Here is a 24,524-nt window from a genome sequence, read left to right as displayed (position 1 = left end):
TCACTGCAACAGAGTGATGACCACACGGTCATCCTGCCCCTGCCACAGCATCTCCCCCTCAAAGTGCACAAGCCCCTGCTTCCTGGCTCGCAGCAGTATCCCCACCACTTTGTTAGAGATAGTCACATAGTGCTCAAACAGTTTCCCGAACTCCACAGCCATCCGTGCCCCGTCTCGGCCCCTCGCCTCCCCGATGCTCCTGATCACCTGGCACAGCTCCTGCACCTCCCGGCCGATGTGCGTGAGAGCGTCCTTGCCCCGCTGCTCCGTCATGGAGCCCTGGCGGGGCCTGCCGTAGCCGTCCTGCCCCCTCTGAGGGCCAGCCATGGCAGCGGGCCCTCCTGTGGCGTCTTGGGTGAAGGGGTTGTGCTTCTGGTACTCCTGGCGCTCGTCGGACCACCTCTGCCAGTTCTCCTTCAGCCCTTTCACAGAGACCACGCACACCGTGCTGTCATCAGGGAGCGGGCCAAGAGGCGGGACGTCGCTCTCCGTCTGCATGGAGGGGCCTCCCTGGTGGTTCGTCCCCATCCTGGGCTCTGGGAAGAGAAGAGAGAAGAGCTTTCATTTGCTTAGAGGAACATGATGTAGTACTCACTGTAAAATAAACCTGTATTGAGGAGAAAAGTAAACCGCTATTTTGAATAGTTGTGTAACTATTATTACATGTCAAGCTAAACATGACTAAGTCATTTTCACCTAAATATAGCACTGTTGTGCTTTCTTTTTTCCTGGTGATCCAGCTATGTCCATATGCCTACAGGGTTCTCTCTGCATAAATGTATACAGTTGCATACTTTTAAAGACATAAATTGTATCACTTTTAAACTATTAGGCGTGACTCAGTTTCTAATGTAGCCTAATAACACTGGTAATAACTGATGATTATATTGAGAGTTGAATGAAGATTAACAATAACAACCCACATTCAAAATAACTATTGATCCATACAGGTAATGGAGAATTCATGAAAACAAAAAGAAGTAAGATTATTTACCAAATGGAGTACATCAGTTCACCATTATTAATAAGGACAGTGAGTGAATGTAAAAGTGGGTGTGAAGTAGGCTATCAGTCTATCCGACAAACTCACCTGGCTTACATGATCTGTCACTAATGGGAGTCGATTGCCTCTTCAGCTGCAATACACTTTTGTTGTATCCTGCCTGGAAAAGCCTATTGTGGGTAACATGGTAACATTGCAGTGCAACTTTGCAATGCTGCAGCACTGCAGCACTGCTGACAGAAGCAAGAGTACGGATGCATCAGCCAGTGCCCCGAGGCAAAACCACTCTGATGGACATCTGTCTCACACCAATGGCCTCTCGGGGATGATGTGGACAGCCAATCCCTGTCCAGTGCGGACGGAGGTGGCACATGTGCTTCTGAAGTAAAGCAGATTACAGACAGAAGAGAGGGGGATATGTTTAGAATAGGAAACTGCTGACGAAAGTAAGTTCACCTAATACGTGACAAATTACTGCTTTTGATTAAAAAAAAACAGTACATTGTGAAGTTTATCATTGGGACAGAATTGGAAATAAGGTCAACTGTTATATTAAAGTTCTACAATGACAGCAGCGTGTGTGAATCCTGCATGGCTATCTCACTGTAAATTGGTGTAAACATACACACGTTGCTTAATTGTAGTTCAAGTGAGTTCAGTCTGCCACGCAAATCGTCGTTCTTCTGCCATGTATGGTTATTTGGTCGACCTATCTAATAAACAAAGTGGGAACCATTTTCACAGCCCGGTTTCAGGCCGGACGTATTTTGAATCCGCAACAAATATGGCGGCCCCCACTGCTCGAGCATGCCTACAGTATTTGCTGCATCTTGCCCAGGATAATCTTGACTTCAGGTTGCCGGTAACCATTCATAAAACACTTTTAATGCTACACACGCCTGTGTGACACTCTCATATTGTGTGACACTCTCATATTGTATTGTTGTTGTTTACCTCCCTGTAAAAATAGCCGAAGCTGGCTAGCACCCCTTCCTGGTCTGCTATGTTAGCTTGCTGTAGCTGCTCGACTCATTAATTCAATGCTTTAGTGACACTGACAGGCTTGTAGTCTAACAGTGATGGGATTATATTTGTTTTGCTTCTATGTCACATTATAAGGTGATAGCCAACAATGCATCGCTACACACGTTTTACATAATCATTGACCACATTGACAATGTTAACTATACAGTGTGTCTTACTGTGTAGTGTGTAGAAGGATGGCATGGCAGTGGCTATTACTATGTGGGTGCAGTCTGTCCAGTGCTAGTGCTCTCTGCTTGGGCGGTATTATGGTATACCAGGGGGTATTTAAAAATCCCAGTTTTTCAAAACTCTTTTCTATCCTTTTTGTTCAACCAAAATAGTAGCAGTGCCCTTGCCTGTGCTGGGCTTAGCCTAAATTATTTGTATTAATTTATTTATATTTTGATTTGCTGTAGGCTACTTTTTTAAAACCTTATAGGCAAGCATATACATCATACAAGCAACACTATATTGTTTAAGACCACTTTAAACTGAGTTACAGGCTTGCCCATAACAGTGTCTATTTCAGTCGCTTAATTGTCATTGAGGACATTTGTGAACAACATTGTGCATGTAAATCAAGTTTTCTGAAACATAGAAGTTGAAATTTATTTAAACAGGAACTTAGCCAACAGAATCATTATTTGGAGGTAGAAAAGAAACATTTAACACAATTGGCTGGTTACTCGCGCTGCGTCGCGCAGCCCTCATACTCCCAACGGACATGCGGCATGTCTGTTGCTGCATTTGCTCATTGTTTTCTGTACACTGCAGTCTGTTGTGATAACCCAGTTTCCCCATGGGGAACATTACATCGTAGCCTAATCAATCTATCTAATATAATATAATATACTATAATATAATATAATATAATATAATATAATATAATATAATATAATATAATATATCAGTGCAGGCCTCCATCTGTACTTTTGAGCGTTTTGAAGGTGCAGTATTGATCTTCTCTGTGTTCAATCTTCCAGGAGATCAGGGCCCTGCTGTCTCTCAGAGGAAAACCATTCCAACCTGGTCAAAACTTCAAAGAAAAGGTATAGCAAGTCTAATACAAGATGTACCTATTTCAGGTGTCCACAAGACTGTTCCTAAAGTCACTGTCATTCCTGCTGCTCTTCTCTCTAGTCTCCTTTCTGGTGTCTGGATGGCTTATCTGAAGAGGACGTCCATAGCATCATGGCCAGATCTGTCTGTGCAAAGTAAGTGTTCAGCCTTTTGTAGAAAGGAAGTTAGTGGCATTGTGCCTCAAAAACTAGTATTGATGGCTTGTGGCCTTTTTATGATGAAAATGTTGCATTTTCAATTCACACTCATTCATGTATAAAGTGTGAGTGTGCTTGTGGACGTTTGAATAACATTTGTGACACATAACACATTTATTTCAATAGTTGTGCATCCTACAGTTTGCTTGTGGCTTTGGCAATATTTTCTCTAGTCAAAATGGCTGAGACACCGCTCTTGTTTATTCTTATAGATCTGCTTTTGAATTATGGGGTCATGGACGGACACACAGCGAACTCAGAATATCCCTCTTGAAGTATCCGTCAGAGAACATGGTTGGTGATGGACAATATCGATCCTAACAACATCGATATTAAGGCCCAACGGAGTTTGAAGCTAATGTGCTCTGTTGACTGTTTGCATGCTATTTCTTTCTCCACATTTCCCCTACAGTCGCCATTCATGCAGCAAGACTCCACATACAGAATCAATGTATACACCTTCAACAAGACTCTGGAGATGGCAGACAGAATCAAGAGGATTGATGTGAGTCTAGGCATAATTATGCTAATGTACAGTACTGTACATGGATGTGGGTGAAATAAGGCAAAAATTAATGAGTATATGTTTGCATTCTCTTGGCAGGCTATGGAGTATCTTCCGTTTGAGGGCACAGTGAGTCTGAAGAGCCCTCAGCACATCTTCTGTTTGTTAGAGGATTACGGCTCTGACCCCAACAACATCCCGGGGGATCCCGTCCACATCTACTTTGGCCGTTGGGTCAGTGAGAGATGTGACTGCAGACAAAAATACTTTGTATCACTATTATATCGGGAGATTAATGAGAAATCACCAATCACAACGGGAGAGAGGGTTAAAAATAGGGAGACTCCCTATTTTGGACTCCATTTTCTCTATTTCAAATGCTCACTTTTTCACTCTTAATGCCCCAAACGCACTCACGTTTTGAAGTCCACCCATTGTTTTAAACGGCCGAACACGCACCAAGAGCATTCTGACACGCATCAAGCTGCCTTGACGCCCGTACTCTGAACCTGTTTCGATCAAATGAGGACCCGGCAGCGACCTGAATGCTCTCAGCCCCCCCCCCCCCCCCTCTGCACGGCCACTTTCATCCCCATGTCGGTCTCTCTGCTCCACAAACAAATCTCACGGCAGTTTAAATATAGCAGCAAACATGTAAAATGTAACGCTACACTATAGCAAGACTGTCTGAACAAAGTGAGAATGCTCTTCTAAACACATCGGCTAACAAAATATATTTGCCTGCATGTCATGCATGATTAGTTAGATCGGCAAAAGTTTGGACAGAGTGGATTGCTTCATTTTCGCATCCTCCTCGCAGTGCTGCTTTTTACCCCCTCCACTCTGCATGACAGACAGGTAGGACGATTACAGCCTCGACTGACAGGGTCCCAAAACTACGGTATAACAACTTTTTATTCATCAGTCATTGTGCCTGCCTACATATAAATTAGTGACCTTTCCCCCAAAATACTACTGGTTCTGTACTCTTGGTATTCGGTATCTGATGCATGCAGTGTGCTATAGGAGCAGAAATTGACACGCATCAAATGAGGCGTGTCAATTAACGCTTTGTGTGCGTTTGGGGCATAAGAAAGACTGCTTTTTCTGCTACCAAATTGTCACTGTGGTAACAGAAAATGCCTGACAATTTGACAAACGTGTGAATTTTTTTCTATGCAACTGAATACACTCATTCTTGCGGCAGGTAGCGGATGGACAGCGTGAACTGATTCGCTCCCACAGTGTGAAGAACAGACACTTCATAGGCAACACCAGCATGGATGCCTGCCTCTCTTTCATCATGGCCAACCACGCTAAGGTCAAGGAGAACGACTTCGTCTTTGACCCGTTTGTCGGCACAGGTGAGTCTCTGTCTCTCTCTAACATCCATGCACACTTAGAGTAATGTGTGTCATATGGGTGCTCCTCATATGAGTGATCCTCCCCTAATTACTCCCCTCATCTGTCTTTCAGGGAGCCTTTTGATAGCATGCTCCCATTTTGGCGCCTACGTCTGCGGAACAGATATTGACTACAACACTATTCACGGGAAAGGTAAGGCTCGTCTACTCGACACTAAAAGAGCAAAACGCCTGTCCACATTTCACACCGCCTTCAGTGTCTTATATTCCTCTGAATTCTCCCAGGCCGATCCAGCCGTAAAAACCAGAAGTGGCGCGGTCCTGATGAGAATATCAGAGCCAATCTGCGCCAGTACGGGACGGAGAAGTCTTATCTAGACGTCATGGTGTCCGATGCATCCAAGCCTGTCTGGAGGGACACTGCGCTGTTCGATGCCATCATCACTGATCGTAGGTCCTTAGTGTTGATAGCATTTGTGTCATTCCTGCTGTTGATTGTTTTCTTGGTAGTCATGTACCATGTCACCAGAATTTCCTTCAGGATCAATAAAGTATTGCTATGTGTTTTCGGTCTGTGTGGTGTTTTGCCAGCTCCATACGGCATCCGCGAGTCCACAAGGAGAACAGGCTCCCACAAAGACGTCACTAAACCTCCTGATGACTTGTAAGTTCACCTGACACACTGCTTAGTAATTAGGGATGTCAACGGTTACAACATGTTCTAAACGTGTACACTGGACCTTCTGGCAGCGTGTAACTGGTTAACCAGATGTTTGTTTGTTTTTCTGACCGCATTTGCGCATTGTGACCAATGCGTCCTTACGTGCAAAGTACTGCACTTGTGTGAAAACTTTAACGATAAAGTTATTATCTGTAGCTTGCAGGCAGTAGATGTCCACTAAACTTCTTTTTCTGACAGTTAAACGCTGGAAGAGCGCTGAGAAGCGCCGATCCCAGCACACCACACAACATGCAAGGACGCAGAATGAAAATGTTAGCAGCAGGAGCTAGCTTGATAGCTAACAGTCAGCTAACAACACATACTGTGATAAAAAGCACAGCACAGCACTCACCAGGCAGAAATATTAAGTGTCTAGCAAATCTGCTCCCACAATTGAGCCTTTCTGTCTCTGTAGTGATAGTTTCTCCATATCGTCACCCTCTTAAAATAATGGCCTATGTCACTTTTTGAGGAAAATTATATTTTCTGGTAAAATAGCCTAAGTCCTTAATTGAAAAGATCATGCTGTTCCTACCTGGTAGTGCAATGGCCTATGTCAAGCGTGTGACATAGGCCGTTTTATTTTTGCCTAAGTCAAGACAATGTGACTTATGCAAAAATAAAATGGCCTACATGCTTGACATAAAATGCAACTGTAAGTCAGGCCTAAGTCAGTTTTTTTGTTTGCCTAAGTCACAATGGCATGTTCCTAATTAGTCTGTTACATAATTGACAGACATTGTTATTTGTATATCAATAGTAATCTATTGTCATAAAAAAAATTGTGGAATGATTAATAAATATATATTCTGTACTTGGTTCAGTTTTCTGAAAAACTTGAAAAAACGAGCGCCCGCACCAGCACCTTTCTGAAGCCACTGCTGAGTTAACGTTATCTCCTTCCCCGCACAGTGTCCACTGGGACCACCGCTCCCCAGTGCCCAACTGACACGAATACGACTAGCTGACACATGCATAGTTTATTTTTGATGAGAAATGAATGATTGCGAGTCCAGAACACAGTAAAATCATTGTCAAAACTTTATTTAAAAGGACACACAGAAAAAGACGTGTAAACGGTTATTGATTTTTCTAAACAGATATGATTTAATATCCGTGTACCCGTGTAGTCGTGTACACGGTGACATCCCTATTAGTAATCTCCTCAGTAATGCCATAGGAATGAAAGTTGATTGTTCATCCTACCCACACATGCTTTTGGGTATTACTCACTAAGCTCAGCTCTTACGCTAGACTTTCCATTAGGTAATATATTGTTAGCATTACTTGTCCAAACCTGTTATGTTTATTTTTTCTCCTCCCCAGCTGTGGCGAGAGCCATGTCCCCGTCTCCATGGCGTACCACCTGAGTGACATCTTCTCTGACCTGTTAAACTTCTCTGCCCACCACCTGCTCTTGGGTGGGAGGCTAGTGTATTGGCTGCCTGTCCACAGGCCAGAGTGAGTACTCTAATATGATAATTTAATAATGTGATTCTCTTTGGAAAGATGAGCCTAGTGTTAGAGCTGCAACTTTACTTTGCAACTCTTAACATCTTTAGCTTTACTTTGAAACTGCAGTCTCTCACACTGGGATCCAGGCTAAAAGTGTACTTACCGTACTTCTGTTGCCTTTGTTGTGTGAGAACTCCCTGAAAGCTAGCTGAAAGCAGGCCTTCAACCACTTTGTGTCCCGAGCCATTTTTTCTAAACATGCTATGTTGCATGAAGATTCATATTTGGATACCTGCTTTTGTTGTCTACAGTTTCCTCAAGCCTACATTCAATTTGTTCAGTCTTAGATTTGGAGCTGTGATTTTGTTGAAGTGGTTCTTTGCTCATAATAATAATGTTTACCACTAGGGGGCAGGCTCATCCTATAAACTGGAACTGCATGAGGCAGACTTGGTGGAACAAGATTCTGATCAGATATAGGTCTAATTAAGAGCCATTCAATGCAAATATTTCAACATAACCCAAATAATTTTAGGGCACATTCCTCATCATATTAATTTAATTTAATTAAATTAAATTTCACTTTATTTTATTTTATTTTATTTTATTTTATTTTGTTTTGTTTTGTTTTGTTTTATTTTATTTTATTTTATTTTATTTTATTTTATTTTTTAAGCAAAAAATGTAAGGATAATCCCAGTGTTAATCTTAAATACACTTCTCCTTTACATTATTCTTGGTCAGTGATTCCCAACCAGGGGTACTTGAGCAGCTTGCAGGGGGTACTTGGAAAGTTTGGGGATTACAATTTATTTACAAAATGATAAAAACAATATTCAAAGTAATTTCATAGGCCCATCTTGGTCAAACTAATGCCTTTTTCAATTGAAAAGTGTCAGAATTGTGCTTTCATTTAATAATCAGATGTGTTAGAGAGGCCTAATAAAATTTGAATATGAGTTTAATAGAAGACATTTAGGAGATCATTGACGTGCATGAGTGAGGGGGTACTGTTGGTATGGCAAAACTGCTCAGTACATAACTCAAAAAGGGTTGGGAACCACTGGTCTACACAAGTCATTGGGAAGTGGTGGGTCCAAGCATGCTTCGTCAAAAGTGGCGCTGGCTTGGCTTGGCGTGCATGGCTAGATGGTCAGCTTGGTGGCTAACATTAGCTTCATCAGCGTTAGCCTGGGGACTGTCATTCTGCTTGCCCTTCACCTTTTTAGGAGCCATAGTCGGGTGCAGACAATGTATGTTGCGTTGGGGAAAGTTTAAGACTCAGGTTGATCATGAATGGTGTTCACCAGAAAGAATGTCAAATATAATGTTTGTTTGCAGAGCCACCTTGCTCGTGCCTCCTACCGCCGCATGCTCAAGCGAAGTCTCTGTTGTCCAAATCTGGGAACCCATCGGTTAAAAAAAACAATTTTTTTCTCTAACCTCTGAGGGCAGCCCCGTTTCAATGTGGTGCAACAGGAACTCAAGAGCAGCTCAAGAGGCGCGGTCGGCAGCGGAAGAAAATGCCTTTCCGCTCCCTGCAAGTTCTGCCATTGGCTCCAACCGACCGGCTCTGACCATTAATGGATTTCTTTTCCGCTCTCTGCGTGTCGCTCTCAAATCCGTCCGTCGCTATGAAACAACAATAACAACTCTAGCTCGTTGCTAGTAGCAAGTAGCAACTTGCTATACTTGAAAATGGTAAGTTTTGACTACACACCGGTCACGTTCACTTAACTTTGATCGGGTAAAGCGCAGCATGCGTGCGAGCGCTGTTACACCCCTTTTGACGGGGCCTGCCGACAGATTTTCGATGCAAGTCGAAAGTCTGTCTCGAGAGATTACTGTTGTCCCATCCCAACACATATTTTGTGCTGGGTGTGCATATACATCCCTCATTGGCTGTAAGGCATATTGTGGGTTTCGGCTCCATCAGTTATGATAAGGCCACTTCATCGCTAGGGAATGTCCATTTTTGACGATGGAGTCGCAAATAAACTGTCCCAAATGGCCTCCCTCTGCTACCCTGGAGATATTGGGGCTTGTTTTTCTACCTCCAGAAGGAGCTGCCAATCATTCTCAATCAGCATGAAAAACAACTTCCACGCGCTTTAAACTGCCTGAGCTAGATAAGCCATAGCCTGGTAAACCAGCCGGTCATGTGAACTCACATTTCATTTCGTTCTACCAGACCGTCTGTCCTGAAGCCTTCACCCAGTGTTTGCAGTGGGCGGAAGTTGGGCGGGTGTACCGTAAATTCCGGACTATAAGGCGCACCGGTGTATAAGCCGCACCTTCAAAGTTGACTATTTTTTTCTTATATAAGCCGCACCGGACTATAAGCCGCGGGTGTTTTGATGTTTAATTACCATATGTAAGGTTTCGTGCACAGAGGGGATTGTCGGGAAAGAGATGGCTGTTTGGGGAAGCTCCCATTTATTAACATTTCAACAAAACAAGTTGCATATTTGCATAACGTATTCAAGTGTTACCATTTAGTGCAATAGTAGCTACAGAACATGTACTGTGCTGTGTAAATTTAGGGGTCCTTGGCATGAAAAAGGTTGAAAACCACTGATCTACATTATAGCCTACAGTAGTACCATAACAAAAAACAAAGCTTACAGCGCTTGACGAGGCAATATCAATGGCTAAATTAAATGTGTTGCAAAATAAAGTGCCTGTAACACGACAGTAAGCGCGTAAGCCTAAAGTTGCAGTAACACGGCTGCTTAAAATATACGGTAATCAGCCTACCAGAAAAGTCATTAATCCTCGTCTTCATCTTTTAGGCTAAGGTGCAGTAGGCCTACACGGCTGTAACCAGAAAAGTCAAGTCATTAATCCTCATCTTCGTCTTCTTCCTGCGTACTAAAACCACCAAAGTCCTCATCCTCATCTTCAGTGTCGGAAACGAACAGGCTCAGGGTGGCTTCGTCAGCCACTCTCCTCTCTCCTTCGTTGTCGCTCTCAAAACCAACGAACTCCTCTTCGTCACTGTCGGAATCGAACAGCCTCTCAGCTGTGGCGGCGTCCTCCTCTTCATCACGCAGCAGTCCAGCCTTTCGGAACCCGTTGGTGATCGTGGATGTTTTGACACTCCTCCACGCTGTCAGGATCCACTGGCAAACTTGAGCCTTCAGTCGGATCTGAACGGCACCTCGGCCGTCTGCTCTCTGTGTCAACACCCTGATGCCAAGGTTACATGCTGCTGCTCGATTTCCTTCTTTCCTTCTTCTTCTCGCCGCCATCGTCGTAACACAGCCAGTTCTCCATCTTTTGAAGCATGATGTTAGATTACAACGAGCTAGTTGTGTGGCTTAGCCTTCCAAAATGTTGCTGTTAGTTTTTTAGAATGTAATACATAGAATTGGGAATGTTACATTCAATTTCATTCAGACTGTCTTTCAGGCTGTCTTTTCCCCCCGGAGCGAGGGAGGAGGGAGGGTGTTTTACCGTAGTGGCTGAGAGAGCGTAGTGGCACAGTGCTCCAATCAGGTCGCGAGGCACATTTTTTGCAACATCATCCAATCAGGGTCTCGCTCTCGTAATGTCTGTCTTGCTCTCGTTCTGCCTCATACCAACATCCATAGATTTTGGAGGTTCCCGAGTGGCCGTTTGCTGAAAAAATCCATAGATAAGCCGCACCGTTATATAAGCCGCAGGGGCCAAAAAAGCCCAAAAAACGGGAAAAAAGCCGCGGCTTATAGTCCGGAATTTACGGTACTTGCCTTGACAGACAACTCCTTCAGCCAATCAACATTGGATCCAGTCAAACCCAAATACACTCGAGAGAACGGCAAAACCATATTTTCGGTTGAGAAACTCCGCTGTTGCATACTCCTGTACTTGTTTAATTGTTATTATTGAGTCTATTTCTGCAATAACTGCACTTTATGGCTGTTTAAACTCGACAAACGTTGACGTTACTCCTCGAGGCGGACAAGCACAGAGGCAGCCATTACTGTTTTCCCAGCGGCGTTCCTGATTGGCCGGTTACGATGTCAACTACGAGGCGCTCTGGTAGAACAAAATGAAATATGAGTTCACGTGACCGGCTGGTTTACCAGGCTAGATAAGCCATCCCAATAAACACAAAGCCTTAGTTTGTTTAGTCAAACTTTACATTTTAATGTTATTTTATGGTGCCTGAATTTAGTGTTTTTCATATCAATGCATGCATTATGTTACACACCCTGCTTACTATCAATCACCTTTTCTAAAATGACTTACATAAACCATGTGTTGTAAAATGATTGTGGGTAATTATAACTAGACTTAAACAGTGGTGAATGGGCTATAAATCTAAATGACACCGCTATTAGTTATCCTATGAATTAGCTGAAGGAAAACTGGAGTGTATCTGTTCTTTCAGGTTCAGTGCAGCATATTAAAGCTGTTCTTTCAGGTTCAGTGCAGCATATTAAAGCTGTTCTTTCAGGTTCAGTGCAGCATATTAAAGCTGTTCTTTCAGGTTCAGTGCAGCATATTAAAGCTGTTCTTTCAGGTTCAGTGCAGCATATTAAAGCTGTTCTTTCAGGTTCAGTGCAGCACATTAAAGCTGTTCTTTCAGCTTCAGTGCAGCATATTAAAGCTGTTCTTTCAGGTTCAGTGCAGCATATTAAAGCTGTTCTTTCAGCTTCAGTGCAGCATATTAAAGCTGTTCTTTCAGCTTCAGTGCAGCATATTAAAGCTGTTCTTTCAGGTTCAGTGCAGCATATTAAAGCTGTTCTTTCAGGTTCAGTGCAGCATATTAAAGCTGTTCTTTCAGGTTCAGTGCAGCATATTAAAGCTGTTCTTTCAGGTTCAGTGCAGCATATTAAAGCTGTTCTTTCAGGTTCAGTGCAGCACATTAAAGCTGTTCTTTCAGCTTCAGTGCAGCATATTAAAGCTGTTCTTTCAGGTTCAGTGCAGCATATTAAAGCTGTTCTTTCAGGTTCAGTGCAGCACATTAAAGCTGTTCTTTCAGCTTCAGTGCAGCATATTAAAGCTGTTCTTTCAGCTTCAGTGCAGCACATTAAAGCTGTTCTTTCAGGTTCAGTGCAGCACATTAAAGCTGTTCTTTCAGGTTCAGTGCAGCACATTAAAGCTGTTCTTTCAGCTTCAGTGCAGCATATTAAAGCTGTTCTTTCAGCTTCAGTGCAGCATATTAAAGCTGTTCTTTCAGCTTCAGTGCAGCATATTAAAGCTGTTCTTTCAGGTTCAGTGCAGCATATTAAAGCTGTTCTTTCAGGTTCAGTGCAGCACATTAAAGCTGTTCTTTCAGCTTCAGTGCAGCATATTAAAGCTGTTCTTTCAGGTTCAGTGCAGCATATTAAAGCTGTTCTTTCAGGTTCAGTGCAGCATATTAAAGCTGTTCTTTCAGGTTCAGTGCAGCATATTAAAGCTGTTCTTTCAGCTTCAGTGCAGCACATTAAAGCTGTTCTTTCAGCTTCAGTGCAGCATATTAAAGCTGTTCTTTCAGCTTCAGTGCAGCACATTAAAGCTGTTCTTTCAGGTTCAGTGCAGCACATTAAAGCTGTTCTTTCAGGTTCAGTGCAGCACATTAAAGCTGTTCTTTCAGCTTCAGTGCAGCATATTAAAGCTGTTCTTTCAGCTTCAGTGCATCATATTAAAGCTGTTCTTTCAGCTTCAGTGCAGCATATTAAAGCTGTTCTTTCAGGTTCAGTGCAGCATATTAAAGCTGTTCTTTCAGGTTCAGTGCAGCACATTAAAGCTGTTCTTTCAGCTTCAGTGCAGCATATTAAAGCTTTTCTTTCAGGTTCAGTGCAGCATATTAAAGCTGTTCTTTCAGGTTCAGTGCAGCACATTAAAGCTGTTCTTTCAGGTTCAGTGCAGCATATTAAAGCTGTTCTTTCAGGTTCAGTGCAGCACATTAAAGCTGTTCTTTCAGGTTCAGTGCAGCACATTAAAGCTGTTCTTTCAGGTTCAGTGCAGCACATTAAAGCTGTTCTTTCAGGTTCAGTGCAGCACATTAAAGCTGTTCTTTCAGGTTCAGTGCAGCATATTAAAGCTGTTCTTTCAGGTTCAGTGCAGCATATTAAAGCTGTTCTTTCAGCTTCAGTGCAGCATATTAAAGCTGTTCTTTCAGGTTCAGTGCAGCATATTAAAGCTGTTCTTTCAGCTTCAGTGCAGCATATTAAAGCTGTTCTTTCAGCTTCAGTGCAGCATATTAAAGCTGTTCTTTCAGGTTCAGTGCAGCATATTAAAGCTGTTCTTTCAGCTTCAGTGCAGCATATTAAAGCTGTTCTTTCAGGTTCAGTGCAGCATATTAAAGCTATTCTTTCAGGTTCAGTGCAGCATATTAAAGCTGTTCTTTCAGGTTCAGTGCAGCACATTAAAGCTGTTCTTTCAGGTTCAGTGCAGCTAAGCTGTTCTTTCAGGTTCAGTGCAGCACATTAAAGCTGTTCTTTCAGCTTCAGTGCAGCATATTAAAGCTGTTCTTTCAGGTTCAGTGCAGCATATTAAAGCTGTTCTTTCAGGTTCAGTGCAGCATATTAAAGCTGTTCTTTCAGGTTCAGTGCAGCACATTAAAGCTGTTCTTTCAGGTTCAGTGCAGCATATTAAGGCTGTTCTTTCAGGTTCAGTGCAGCATATTAAAGCTGTTCTTTCAGCTTCAGTGCAGCATATTAAAGCTATTCTTTCAGGTTCAGTGCAGCATATTAAAGCTGTTCTTTCAGGTTCAGTGCAGCACATTAAAGCTGTTCTTTCAGGTTCAGTGCAGCATATTAAAGCTGTTCTTTCAGGTTCAGTGCAGCATATTAAAGCTGTTCTTTCAGCTTCAGTGCAGCATATTAAAGCTGTTCTTTCAGGTTCAGTGCAGCATATTAAAGCTGTTCTTTCAGCTTCAGTGCAGCATGTTATTGGCATCAAAATGAGTTTCCACTTGGCTTTTCTACTTTGCAAACTCTTCCCTTTAGCACTATTCCACTCCCATAATAAAACATTGTCCTGCGTGTGGAAGCACCTGCGTGAATGACAGTGTTGACACATGCAGTCTACAGGTGTGTGGAGGTAGTGCCGTCCATACAGCTGGGCCAGCAGCAAACCACAACTGACAGCGGTGTGCTACTTTATATGTGGGCCGTATAAAGCCCCATCATTGTTAGGTGTTCTGTGAATGAGCAGAAAGTGCAGTGCTGAGTCTGACTGGAACCGCAGGTGTTTTGACTTTAGAGGTATGAGCCACAACAGACAGCGAACGTTTGGAGAAGAAAAGCCCACAGGGCTGCACTCCGTCTACCCACTGATTATAAGACTGGGAAGGGGGTGAGGTCATAGGGAGAGAGAGAGAAGGAAAGAGACAAGCATGCACTTAACACACAGGCTTTGCAAATTTTGGATTACCTCTAAATTGTGTGTGTGTGTGTGTGTGTGTGTGTGTGTGTGTGTGTGTGTGTGTGTGTGTGTGTGTGTGTGTGTGTGTGTGTGTGTGTGCGTGCGCGCGCGCGCGCGTGTGTGAGAGAGTGATCTCGTGTTATAAGTGCATGCAGGATGTGTGTCATCATGTTCACACATTTGTCTTTGCTACTCATCTCCTGGCCCGGAGTGTCCCGGTCGCTTGACCTCGCGTCTGTCAGAGCGCCGTGCCAAAATAAACCACCGAGGCCCAGCATCAAGTCAGATATGTGGAGTCTGTGTCCCTGAGGCCCGCACAGGCCGACCTGTGTCTGTGTGCGCGCGTGTGTGTTTGTTTGTGTGGTTTTCGACGTGTGTGTGTGTCTATGCATATAAGCCCAGACGTAGCCTGTCTCCCGGGCCTAATCTGGGGCTCTCCAGTGTGGAGGATAGGGGAGATATCGGGTGTCTGTCACCCCCACATATGTGTGTGTCTGTGATGTAATGGTGAGAATGGTGTGTGTCTGTGTATGCCTTTGCGATGAAGATAGGGGGCTGTCTTTGGGGGGTACACGAGTTTGTGGTGTTGGTGGGAGGCCGTGTGTGTGTGTGTGTGTGTGTGTGTCGGGGGGGGGGGCGGGGGATGACAAGCGACACAAAGTCCTGTCAGCAAAACAGTACGTCGAAATCGGTTCAGAGTGTGAACAGACCCCCTGAACTCTGTCCTTCCCTTTCTCCCCCTTAAAAACAATAAATGGGACGGAGAGGAAAGTGTATCAAGACGGATTGCAGAGTGTCAGTCGTCACAACCATAAAGTGACCTAATTACAGCATAAACAAGGGAAGTGCAGAAGTGGAGTGTCTGTATTGTCAGAAGTAAAATGATACTAAGAGCCATTAAGGAAACGTGCGATACATTTTAAAGCCTGCTAAATGAAAGTGATCCGACTTGGCATTCTCCATTTAAAATGTCCCATTTAAAATGATTAAAATATATATATATTTTCGACTGAAAATATAGTTAGGAGGATATGATACTAGGATCGATGATTGAGCTCAGTTGTGACTTGAGATAAAGGAAACGTTGAGAACAACATGATCAAACGGCATAGGGAAATGTGCTTAATTAATGGGCAAAATAAAACCCTGAACAAAGAAAGAGAAGCATTCTCAGGGTTCAGTCACAACCAAACTGTGGGGGGGAAAAGATTGTGTGAAACAAAATCAAGCTTGTGAGCAGTTAGCGTGTAGTGTGAGAGAACGTTTTTCTTCTTTGACATGGCAAAGTCAAAGGTACTTATAGAAAAAAAAACCTGTATTGAAGGTGACAGACAAGTCCCGCCTCTGCTGAGACGTAAAGCCCAATCACGGGACAGCTTGGCAGATCCAGCTCTCCACTAACAACTCATGATTGGCAGGAGGGAGCTACCGCCCGGCCTCATCGCAGCAGGTCGCCGTGACGACCAAACACCCCGTCGATGCGGAGGCCCGCGCGCGGCCATGGCAACCAGGGAGACAAACAATGAGGTGCAAATCTGGCTTTGAATAGTGAGTGTTGCTACTGTGATGGAGGTTAGCAGAAAGTGCTACTGACACAAATATGCAAACACATACATCATCCGCCGTTAATAGGCCCTGGCCTGGCCTGGACAGCTTCTAGCTCCAGAGGCTGGCGAGCGATGACAGAGCCAGCAGTCAACCTGTCAGCTCAGACTCCGTTTTTCCGCCATCTTTGCACAAAATGGACTACCCTTTGCTTTTCCAGCCGGCTTTACGCTGCCCCCGCTCCGATGTGCAATGACATGATTGGTGTGAAAGAGAGAGACAGACGGAGAGGAGACGGTCGCAGAATGTTGCGAAGGTTAGGCAGTCATTTGGAGAAGATTAGGCGTGTCCCTCACTGTATCCCAGCAGCCTTTGTGTGGCCTCCCACATCACTGAGGCTCCAGAGAGAACATGGAAGAACTGTCTGAGGCCTCGCACATGCTCTCATTTAGTTCTCTATATGTTAGGGCTGGGCAATATATCCATATTTTATAAAACGGCTCTCTCAAATCAAGCAATCTGATTGGTTCACAGCCATTGTATAAATCCAGTAACCCACTCCAATAACCCATGGCCATGGGTTATTGAGTTGCCATGGCAACTCTCTTACTAAAAGGCTTTGGTTACCTCAAATGACAATGTAGAAAAAACAAATGGCGGAGACAGCTGTCAGATCCTTGTGAATCGATCTTCGCTTATAACTTTACTAATACTTCGCAGAAAATTATGTTTTGTACAAGAATAGACGCGGGCTAATGTCTTCTTTGCAAAAAAAAGGCTGTTAACCCCGCATTTAACCCCGCATTTAACCCCGTAACGTTAGTTGGTGTCGGGCATTGCAGAAAAGCTCTCAGCTTCTCAGCAAGCGCTGAGAATGCAGCGCTGCACTCGAGCTGCGTGTCGGGCTTTCCAGAAAGCTCTCAGCTTCTCAGCAAGCGCCAGGATTGGCCAATGTCAACTTCAGTCTCCAGAACGATCCAATCAAATCACCCGCACGTTCTTGCGGTCCCGCCTTACAGTAGTGTTTCAACTGACTCTATCAGAATGACATGCCAGTCGGACTTATAGTATTATTATTATTATTATATTATCATACTTGGAAACCGTTTTATAAAAGCAATATAGCACTCAAGCAGCGTGTGCTGTGGCATATATCCCGCTGCTCAGCAGTTATCCCACGAGGCCGCAGCTGAGCAGCGGGATATATTTGCCACAACACACTGGCTCTCATGCTATATTGCTTAAATATCATGTGGTATGAAACGCAAGGAACCTGCCTACCTAGCTACCTAAGTAGGTACCTGCTTAATGAGGTACCTTGTTTGAATGTGAGAAAGAATTGGTTTCAGACGTCCTCAAGGTATCATCACGCACTGGCCGCCAGGGGCAGAATTCTCCCCTGCCACCCTGCAATTAGAGAATTCCCTGAAACGGAGGGTGGCAATGGCAAGGGAAAGTGTGTGTGTGCGCGTGCATGTGTGTCTGAGCTGAGCTGTCGAATATGACTATCTAGCTGTCAATTTGAGGCTCACGTTGAAGTATATTTCAAGCTTTAGTTTGACTTGCCTAGCCTGACATCACCAGACCAATTCACAAATGCATCTGCCAGAGCAAAACATGAACTCGCAGATTTGTAGGTTCCCCCAGGCTACTAGCTAACGTAGCAGTGCCCCGATTCCAGTCAGTTAGGATGCTTCCTACTGTCGGTTCAAAATTGACTTTCCTGACACCATACAAACAACTGACCTAAAGTGATGTTTATTTTAGCTAACTTTGTCACTTTTTTCTGAAGCGAGAGCTTTGTGGCTGCCACCATTAAACGGAAGTTTTCGGCTAGTTTCGTTCTTCTTCGTCGATTAGCAGGGTCGCAAGGTGTTAAGGGATATCCTACTCCACCTAAGGAACCATTGCATGCTTCCTTGAAAATTTCTCAAAAATAGGTACCTAGAAAGGTTGCAAATAATGTATCCTCCTACCTGTTTCAGACAGCCTAAAACTGAACAATTACAACTTCCTACCTAGAAATGCTACCTATATAGGTAGATTCCTTGCGTTTCATAAACAGCCTAATATCGTCTTAGATTTTGGATATAGCAATATGGTGATATGGCATAAGTGTTGCCTTTTCCTGGTTTTAAAGGCTGCATTACAGTAAAGTGATGTCATTTTCTGAACTTACCAGGCTGTTCTAGCTGTTCTATTATTTGCCTTTACGCATTTAGTTAGTTAAATCCACATGATTGATGATTACATATGTGTGTGTGTGTGTGTGTGTGTGTGTGTGTGTGTGTGCGTGTGCGTGTGCGCGTGTGTGTGTGTGTCCAGGTACTGTGCGGAGATGGTCCCCCAGCACCCGTGTCTCAGGCTGGTCAGTAACTGTGAGCAGACCCTCTCCAGCCACACGTCCCGACGCCTCATCACCATGGAGAAGATCAAGGAGCCCGAGGTGTGTGTGTGTGTGTGTGTGTGTGTGTGTATATGCGTGTAAGCGCGTGTGCACACCTGTGAGTGCTTGCGTGAAGGCCGAGCTGTCTGTGTCCGGGCTTGCCAGGATTTGTGCATGTTTGGAAGCCTGATTGTTTGTGTGTATGTGTCATTAAAGAACACTCGTGTGTGTGTGTGCACGCGCACACGCGTGTGTTTCTGTCTGTCTGCCTGTGTGCATGCATGCTTGTACATGTCTCTATTGCATTGCATTTTCATAGCTGTCTGTGTGCGTGTGAATGTGTGTGTGTTTCCTGGAGGTAGGTTTCAGAAAATGCCAGAACAAAAATATGGTCACTGTTGTATACACAAAGTGGCACAAAAGTTTCCTCCCGTGGTTGTGCGGTTGATTTTGTTGTTGAAACAAAACGTATGTATATATTTGCCTTTTACTGTGTGCGACTCCATATGATCCAGTTTTGGAGGTCTCCCGTTTGGAAGTATGCCTTTCTACACAGCACATGGTTTGAAGTCTTGTATTTTTGGTGGCATAGTTATGATAAATGACATGGACGGGTCTGCAAAGCAAGCATCCATGTGTGCTGCAGAATTTGTTTACAGTTTCCATATGTGCACAGCAACACCGATAGTATATCACCACGTTTATGTGCCAGCATGCACAGCAACACCGATACCACCACGTTTATGTGCCAGCATGCACAGCAACACCAATACCACCACGTTTATGTGCCAGCATGCACAGCAACACCGATACCACCACGTTTATGTGCCAGCATGCACAGCAACACCGATACACCACGTTTATGTGCCAGCATGCACAGCAACACCGATACACCACGATTATGTGCCAGCATGCACAGCAACACCGATACACCACGTTTATGTGCCAACATGCACAGCAACACCGATGCACCACGTTTATGTGCCAACATGCACAGCAACACCTATACACCACGTTTATGTGCCAACATGCACAGCAACACCGATACACCACGTTTATGTGCCAACATGCACAGCAACACCGATACCACCACGTTTATGTGCCAACATGCACAGCAACACCGATACACCACGTTTATGTGCCAGCATGCACAGCAACACCGATACCACCACGTTTATGTGCCAGCATGCACAGCAACACCAATACCACCACGTTTATGTGCCAGCATGCACAGCAACACCGATACACCACGATTATGTGCCAACATGCACAGCAACACCGATACACCACGATTATGTGCCAGCATGCACAGCAACAATGATACCACCACGTTTATGTGCCAGCATGCACAGCAACAATGATACACCACGTTTATGTGCCAGCATGCACAGCAACAATGATACCACCACGTTTATGTGCCAGCATGCACAGCAACAATGATACCACCACGTTTATGTGCCAGCATGCACAGCAACAATGATACCACCACGTATATGTGCCAGCATGCACAGCAACACCGATACACCACGTTTATGTGCCAGCATGCACAGCAACACAGATACACCACGTTTATGTGCCAGCATGCACAGCAACACCGATACCACCACGCTTATGTGCCAGCATGCACAGCAACACCGATACCACCACGTTTATGTCAAATGGGACCATGTGTGCATTTGCCTGTTGCTGCCCTGTTTTTTTATGTGTGGTTTGTAGCCTTGTTTGTGTATATAACCGCATAAGTGTATATAGCGTATAAGTATGTAGTATGCATATGTGCGTGATTTTACATGCCATCCCAATGAAAGTCAACAGTGATGGTGTCTCTCTCTCTGTCTGGGGCAAATCCTCACCATCTGGCTGCCATTGGCTCATTTCTTTTATACTGGGACCCTAAATGACTTAATCACACATCATATGGAAAACAATCCATCTTTGGATCTGACATCCACTCTACTTCAAAACCCTAAATTGCTCCCATAAAGGGCCCTGTGTGACACATGCGCACACGCACGCACACACGCACACGCGCACGCACGCACGCACACACGCACACGCACACACACACACACACACACACACACACACACACACACACACACACATACCCCGTTTGATCTGATCTGAGTGGCATGTATCTCAGGTCCCCCAGTTTTGTTTTTATTCCCCCAAATACGCCTCAAGTATGAAGGCATCATACCTAGCAACACTCATGAAGGCATCATACCTAGCAACACTCATGAAGGCATCATACCTACTGTAGCAACAATCATGAAGGCATCATACCTAGCAACACTCATGAAGGCATCATACCTAGCAACACTCATGAAGGCATCATACCTAGCAACAATCTTGAAGGCATCGTAGCATCACTCATGAAGGCATCATACCTAGCAACAATCTTGAAGGCATCGTAGCATCACTCATGAAGGCATCATACCTAGCAACACTCATGAAGGCATCATACCTAGCAACACTCATGAAGGCATCATACCTAGCAACACTCATGAAGGCATCATACCTAGCAACACTCATGAAGGCATCATACCTAGCAACACTCATGAAGGCATCATACCTAGCAACACTCATGAAGGCATCATACCTAGCAACACTCATGAAGGCATCATACCTAGCAACACTCATGAAGGCATCATACCTAGCAACAATCATGAAGGCATCATACCTAGTAGCATCACTCATGAAGGCATCATACCTAGTAGCATCACTCATGAAGGCATCATACCTAGCAACAATCATGAAGGCATCATACCTAGTAGCATAACTCATGAAGGCATCATACCTAGTAGCAACACTCATGAAGGCATCATACCTAGCAACACTCATGAAGGCATCATACCTAGCAACACTCATGAAGGCATCATACCTAGTAGCAACACTCATGAAGGCATCATACCTAGCAACACTCATGAAGGCATCATACCTAGTAGCAACACTCATGAAGGCATCATACCTAGCAACACTCATGAATGCATCATACCTAGTAGCAACACTCATCAAGGCATCATACCTAGCAACACTCATGCCCGTTCTCCATGGTTCACAGCTTGCATGCGGTGAGTGTGCCTACTCTTTTCTGTGTCTCCGTGTTGTGACGGGAAAGTGGCTAAAAGCTGTTGTGAAGCAGATAAACGTTTCCTGCAGAAGTCTAGTGCCGAAAAACACCCATTTTCTTATTTATGAGGTGTGACCAGTGTTGGGGTAACTCATTACAAAAGTAACATATTACATGTAATATATTACTTTTAGCAGTAACTCAGTAATATAACTTATTACTTATAGGATTTCAGTAATATTATACCAGTTACTTTGTCAAGTAACTCAAGTTACAAATTGAGTTACATTTTTTTTTAAATCAAAGCACATATTTAAAAAAGATACAATCGTTTCCTAATCAAACTGGGTGTTTTTATCCAAATAACCACTATAGATGACAATAACAAAAGAAAAGAATAACATTTAGAATTTTGGATTGTTTACACTGACTTCAAGGCGGTTGAAATTATTTTTCAGGATGGTCCGGGGCAGTGATGTCATTCTGCTGCTGCTGTTATTTTGGTGAAAGTAATGCAAAAGTAGTGTAATAAGTAACGAGTTACTCTACACAGACAGTAATATTGTAAAGTAACTTATTACTTTCAAATGAAAGTAACTAGTAATATGTAGTATATTACATTTTGAAAGTAACTTGCCCAACACTGGGTGTGACATAGTGTGTTTGTGACTATGAAGTTCAAGTTATTTGGCTAATTTAGCACAAAATGTAAGTAGCCCTCCACATGAATGGCTGTTGGCAAGGGTCACGGGATAATCCCCGCCTCCGCCTCGTTCTTTGAAGAGTCAAGTCGCACTGTTCCTACTTCCTATAAAGTCAGGGTCAGGTTTAGGTTGTCAGTCTTGTTACCTGGAGTTCTCTGCCTGATGTGGTCATGGAAACCGTCTCCGGGTTGCTTGGTGGCAGCGGCCGGTGATGGAGCGAGGTGTCGCTGACAAATCACAGGCCCAACGCCGGAGTCATCACTTCCAACGCAACTCACCTCATTAGTCGTCTTCCCAGCACCTCTCTCCATCCCTCCAACCCTCCATCCCTCCGCTGACCAAAGGCTACCTTACAGCCAAGACAAACGCTTTAATTACAGGCAGCCATTCAGAACACTTCATATACATTGCTAATATTATACACTAAGACAGTCCTCTCACTACTTGCGAACTTGGAAAAACTCTATGTAAACCTTGTATGTGATACCAACATCATACTGACATCCAGTTGGAGTTGCTCCATTGACTATAAATGGGAGACATACAAAATAGTGTAATTGAATCAGAATATTCGCCCTTATTGCCAGGAAATTGAAATGATCCCAGTTCCTTTCAGATTTTTGGTTCTGTTTCTAGGGAATAATACATTTGAATAACACAACATGTCAGGAGGCAGGATGAGCTCTTTAGTTTGTAGCAATGGGGACAGAAGTGAATGATCACAAATAAAGACATGGATTCCTATACAGATGTTGCCTGTTTCCATGGGCAGTATTGCCGCATCTAGTTCACTGAGTTTTGGTCGTAGAGTGTTAAGACCAGTACCAGTGGGATCTGTGGATTCTCAGCTTTCATTTGACATATTGTTGGACTCTTACTGGTGCAAACAAAACAACCATAAAATCCAACCATTACTGTGACTACTCTGGCAGTACTTTTGCGGCAGTAGTGCCCTTATAAACAGGTAACATTTGTAGTTATCTGCAAAGCAACCAGCAACAATATGGCTGAATGCTGGAACAATTTAATCTATCATTTCATTGTGCGCACTAATTGGGGAACCGTGGAGGGACTTTTAGCGTGACAATATCTGTTGTTGTTGTTGGTAATTTTGGGCTTCTCGCCATGGTACGGTTGTGGGGGGACAAATTTGGGGAAGGGAAAGCAGCTTATTTTCCATTGTAAAATCAGTGTTTCTCTGTGGCTGCTTGGAGTCAAATCATAGGAGGTTTAGTGCAGTAACCTGTTTGTGTGTGGGCAGGAATCAGATGCACTGGCTCACCTGGCAGAACCGTGCTTCAGCCTATACCAGGGACACAACGCCTTCAGAGAGAAGTACTTCAGTGGACTCAACAAGAGGGCTGGCAAGGAGGACAAAACCTTCCCTGTCAATGGACAGTCACTGGATGACTGATGGCAAGATGGAGATGAATCACCTCCAGGCATCAATGGAAGGGATCAAACCCTCTGACCAGAGCACAGGATGATGTGGAGGTGATACCAGGCAGATGAAGGACTCCGTGTCGGACTGAAAAACAACATATTACTGACAACTTGTTTGTTTTGATTATTTGCAGTCTTTCACAATGGTGTCATTATGTTTTTATGCCCGTTGCATTTCTTTGCAAATAAAATGATTGAATGGACTGATTTTACAACTATTGTAGGTGTCCTCCCTTACAGAATAGCGTTTACTAAGAGGAACTAAGAGGTTTGAAGTCAGAGAGTAGACTGCCTGTAAGATTTGTTTTACTCGTTCAACTGTTGATGTTTAGCAAAAGTCCTTTAACTTTACACATCCTCCTATTTCATGTTAAAATATGAATTGTCTAGCTTCAATAAGACTTAAAGGAGAATTCAGTTTCTTACACCCTGGACCTTATTTCCAGCTTTAAATATGTTTAAGTCACCCATCAGCAGAAACGATCATCAGTTTGAACTGCAACCTGAAAACAAGGAAAACGGGGCATCTGAAATTATTGTATTTATGTCTAGTCAAAAGCTTATTTTCAGACACACAGCGGCTCATTATGCTTATTATATAATAGAGAGAACATGAATAAGCGATGTAACATACAGTACCTCCGTGCTGCCGTCAGCCTGCTCTGTTTGCTGTCCGTCACATAG

At 43.8% G+C, this 24,524-nt stretch overlaps 2 protein-coding genes across 2 annotated transcripts; one reads left to right on the top strand and one right to left on the bottom strand.

Annotated features, from left to right (window-relative positions):
- On the bottom strand, positions 1–528 carry LOC310798998 (actin-binding Rho-activating protein; the record flags this gene model as incomplete). Its single annotated transcript, XM_083661567.1, has 1 exon — positions 1–528. One exon carries the CDS (start codon positions 526–528, stop codon positions 1–3), a length of 528 nt encoding a protein of 175 aa, XP_083517693.1.
- Positions 529–1,787: 1,259 nt separating this feature from the next.
- On the top strand, positions 1,788–24,003 carry trmt11 (tRNA methyltransferase 11 homolog; the record flags this gene model as incomplete). Its single annotated transcript, XM_083640398.1, has 13 exons — positions 1,788–1,865; positions 3,013–3,078; positions 3,170–3,243; positions 3,519–3,600; positions 3,719–3,811; positions 3,911–4,045; positions 5,019–5,175; positions 5,288–5,368; positions 5,461–5,625; positions 5,767–5,839; positions 7,223–7,357; positions 18,560–18,680; positions 23,659–24,003. 13 exons carry the CDS (start codon positions 1,788–1,790, stop codon positions 23,809–23,811), a joined length of 1,413 nt encoding a protein of 470 aa, XP_083496524.1. The 3' UTR covers positions 23,812–24,003.
- Between the last annotated feature and the right edge of the window lie 521 nt (positions 24,004–24,524).

The sequence above is a fragment of the Poromitra crassiceps genome, assembly GCF_964638095.1.
Source record: "Poromitra crassiceps genome assembly, chromosome: 1".
Lineage (NCBI taxonomy): Eukaryota > Metazoa > Chordata > Actinopteri > Beryciformes > Melamphaidae > Poromitra > Poromitra crassiceps.
This window is presented reverse-complemented; position numbering and strand designations above follow the sequence as displayed.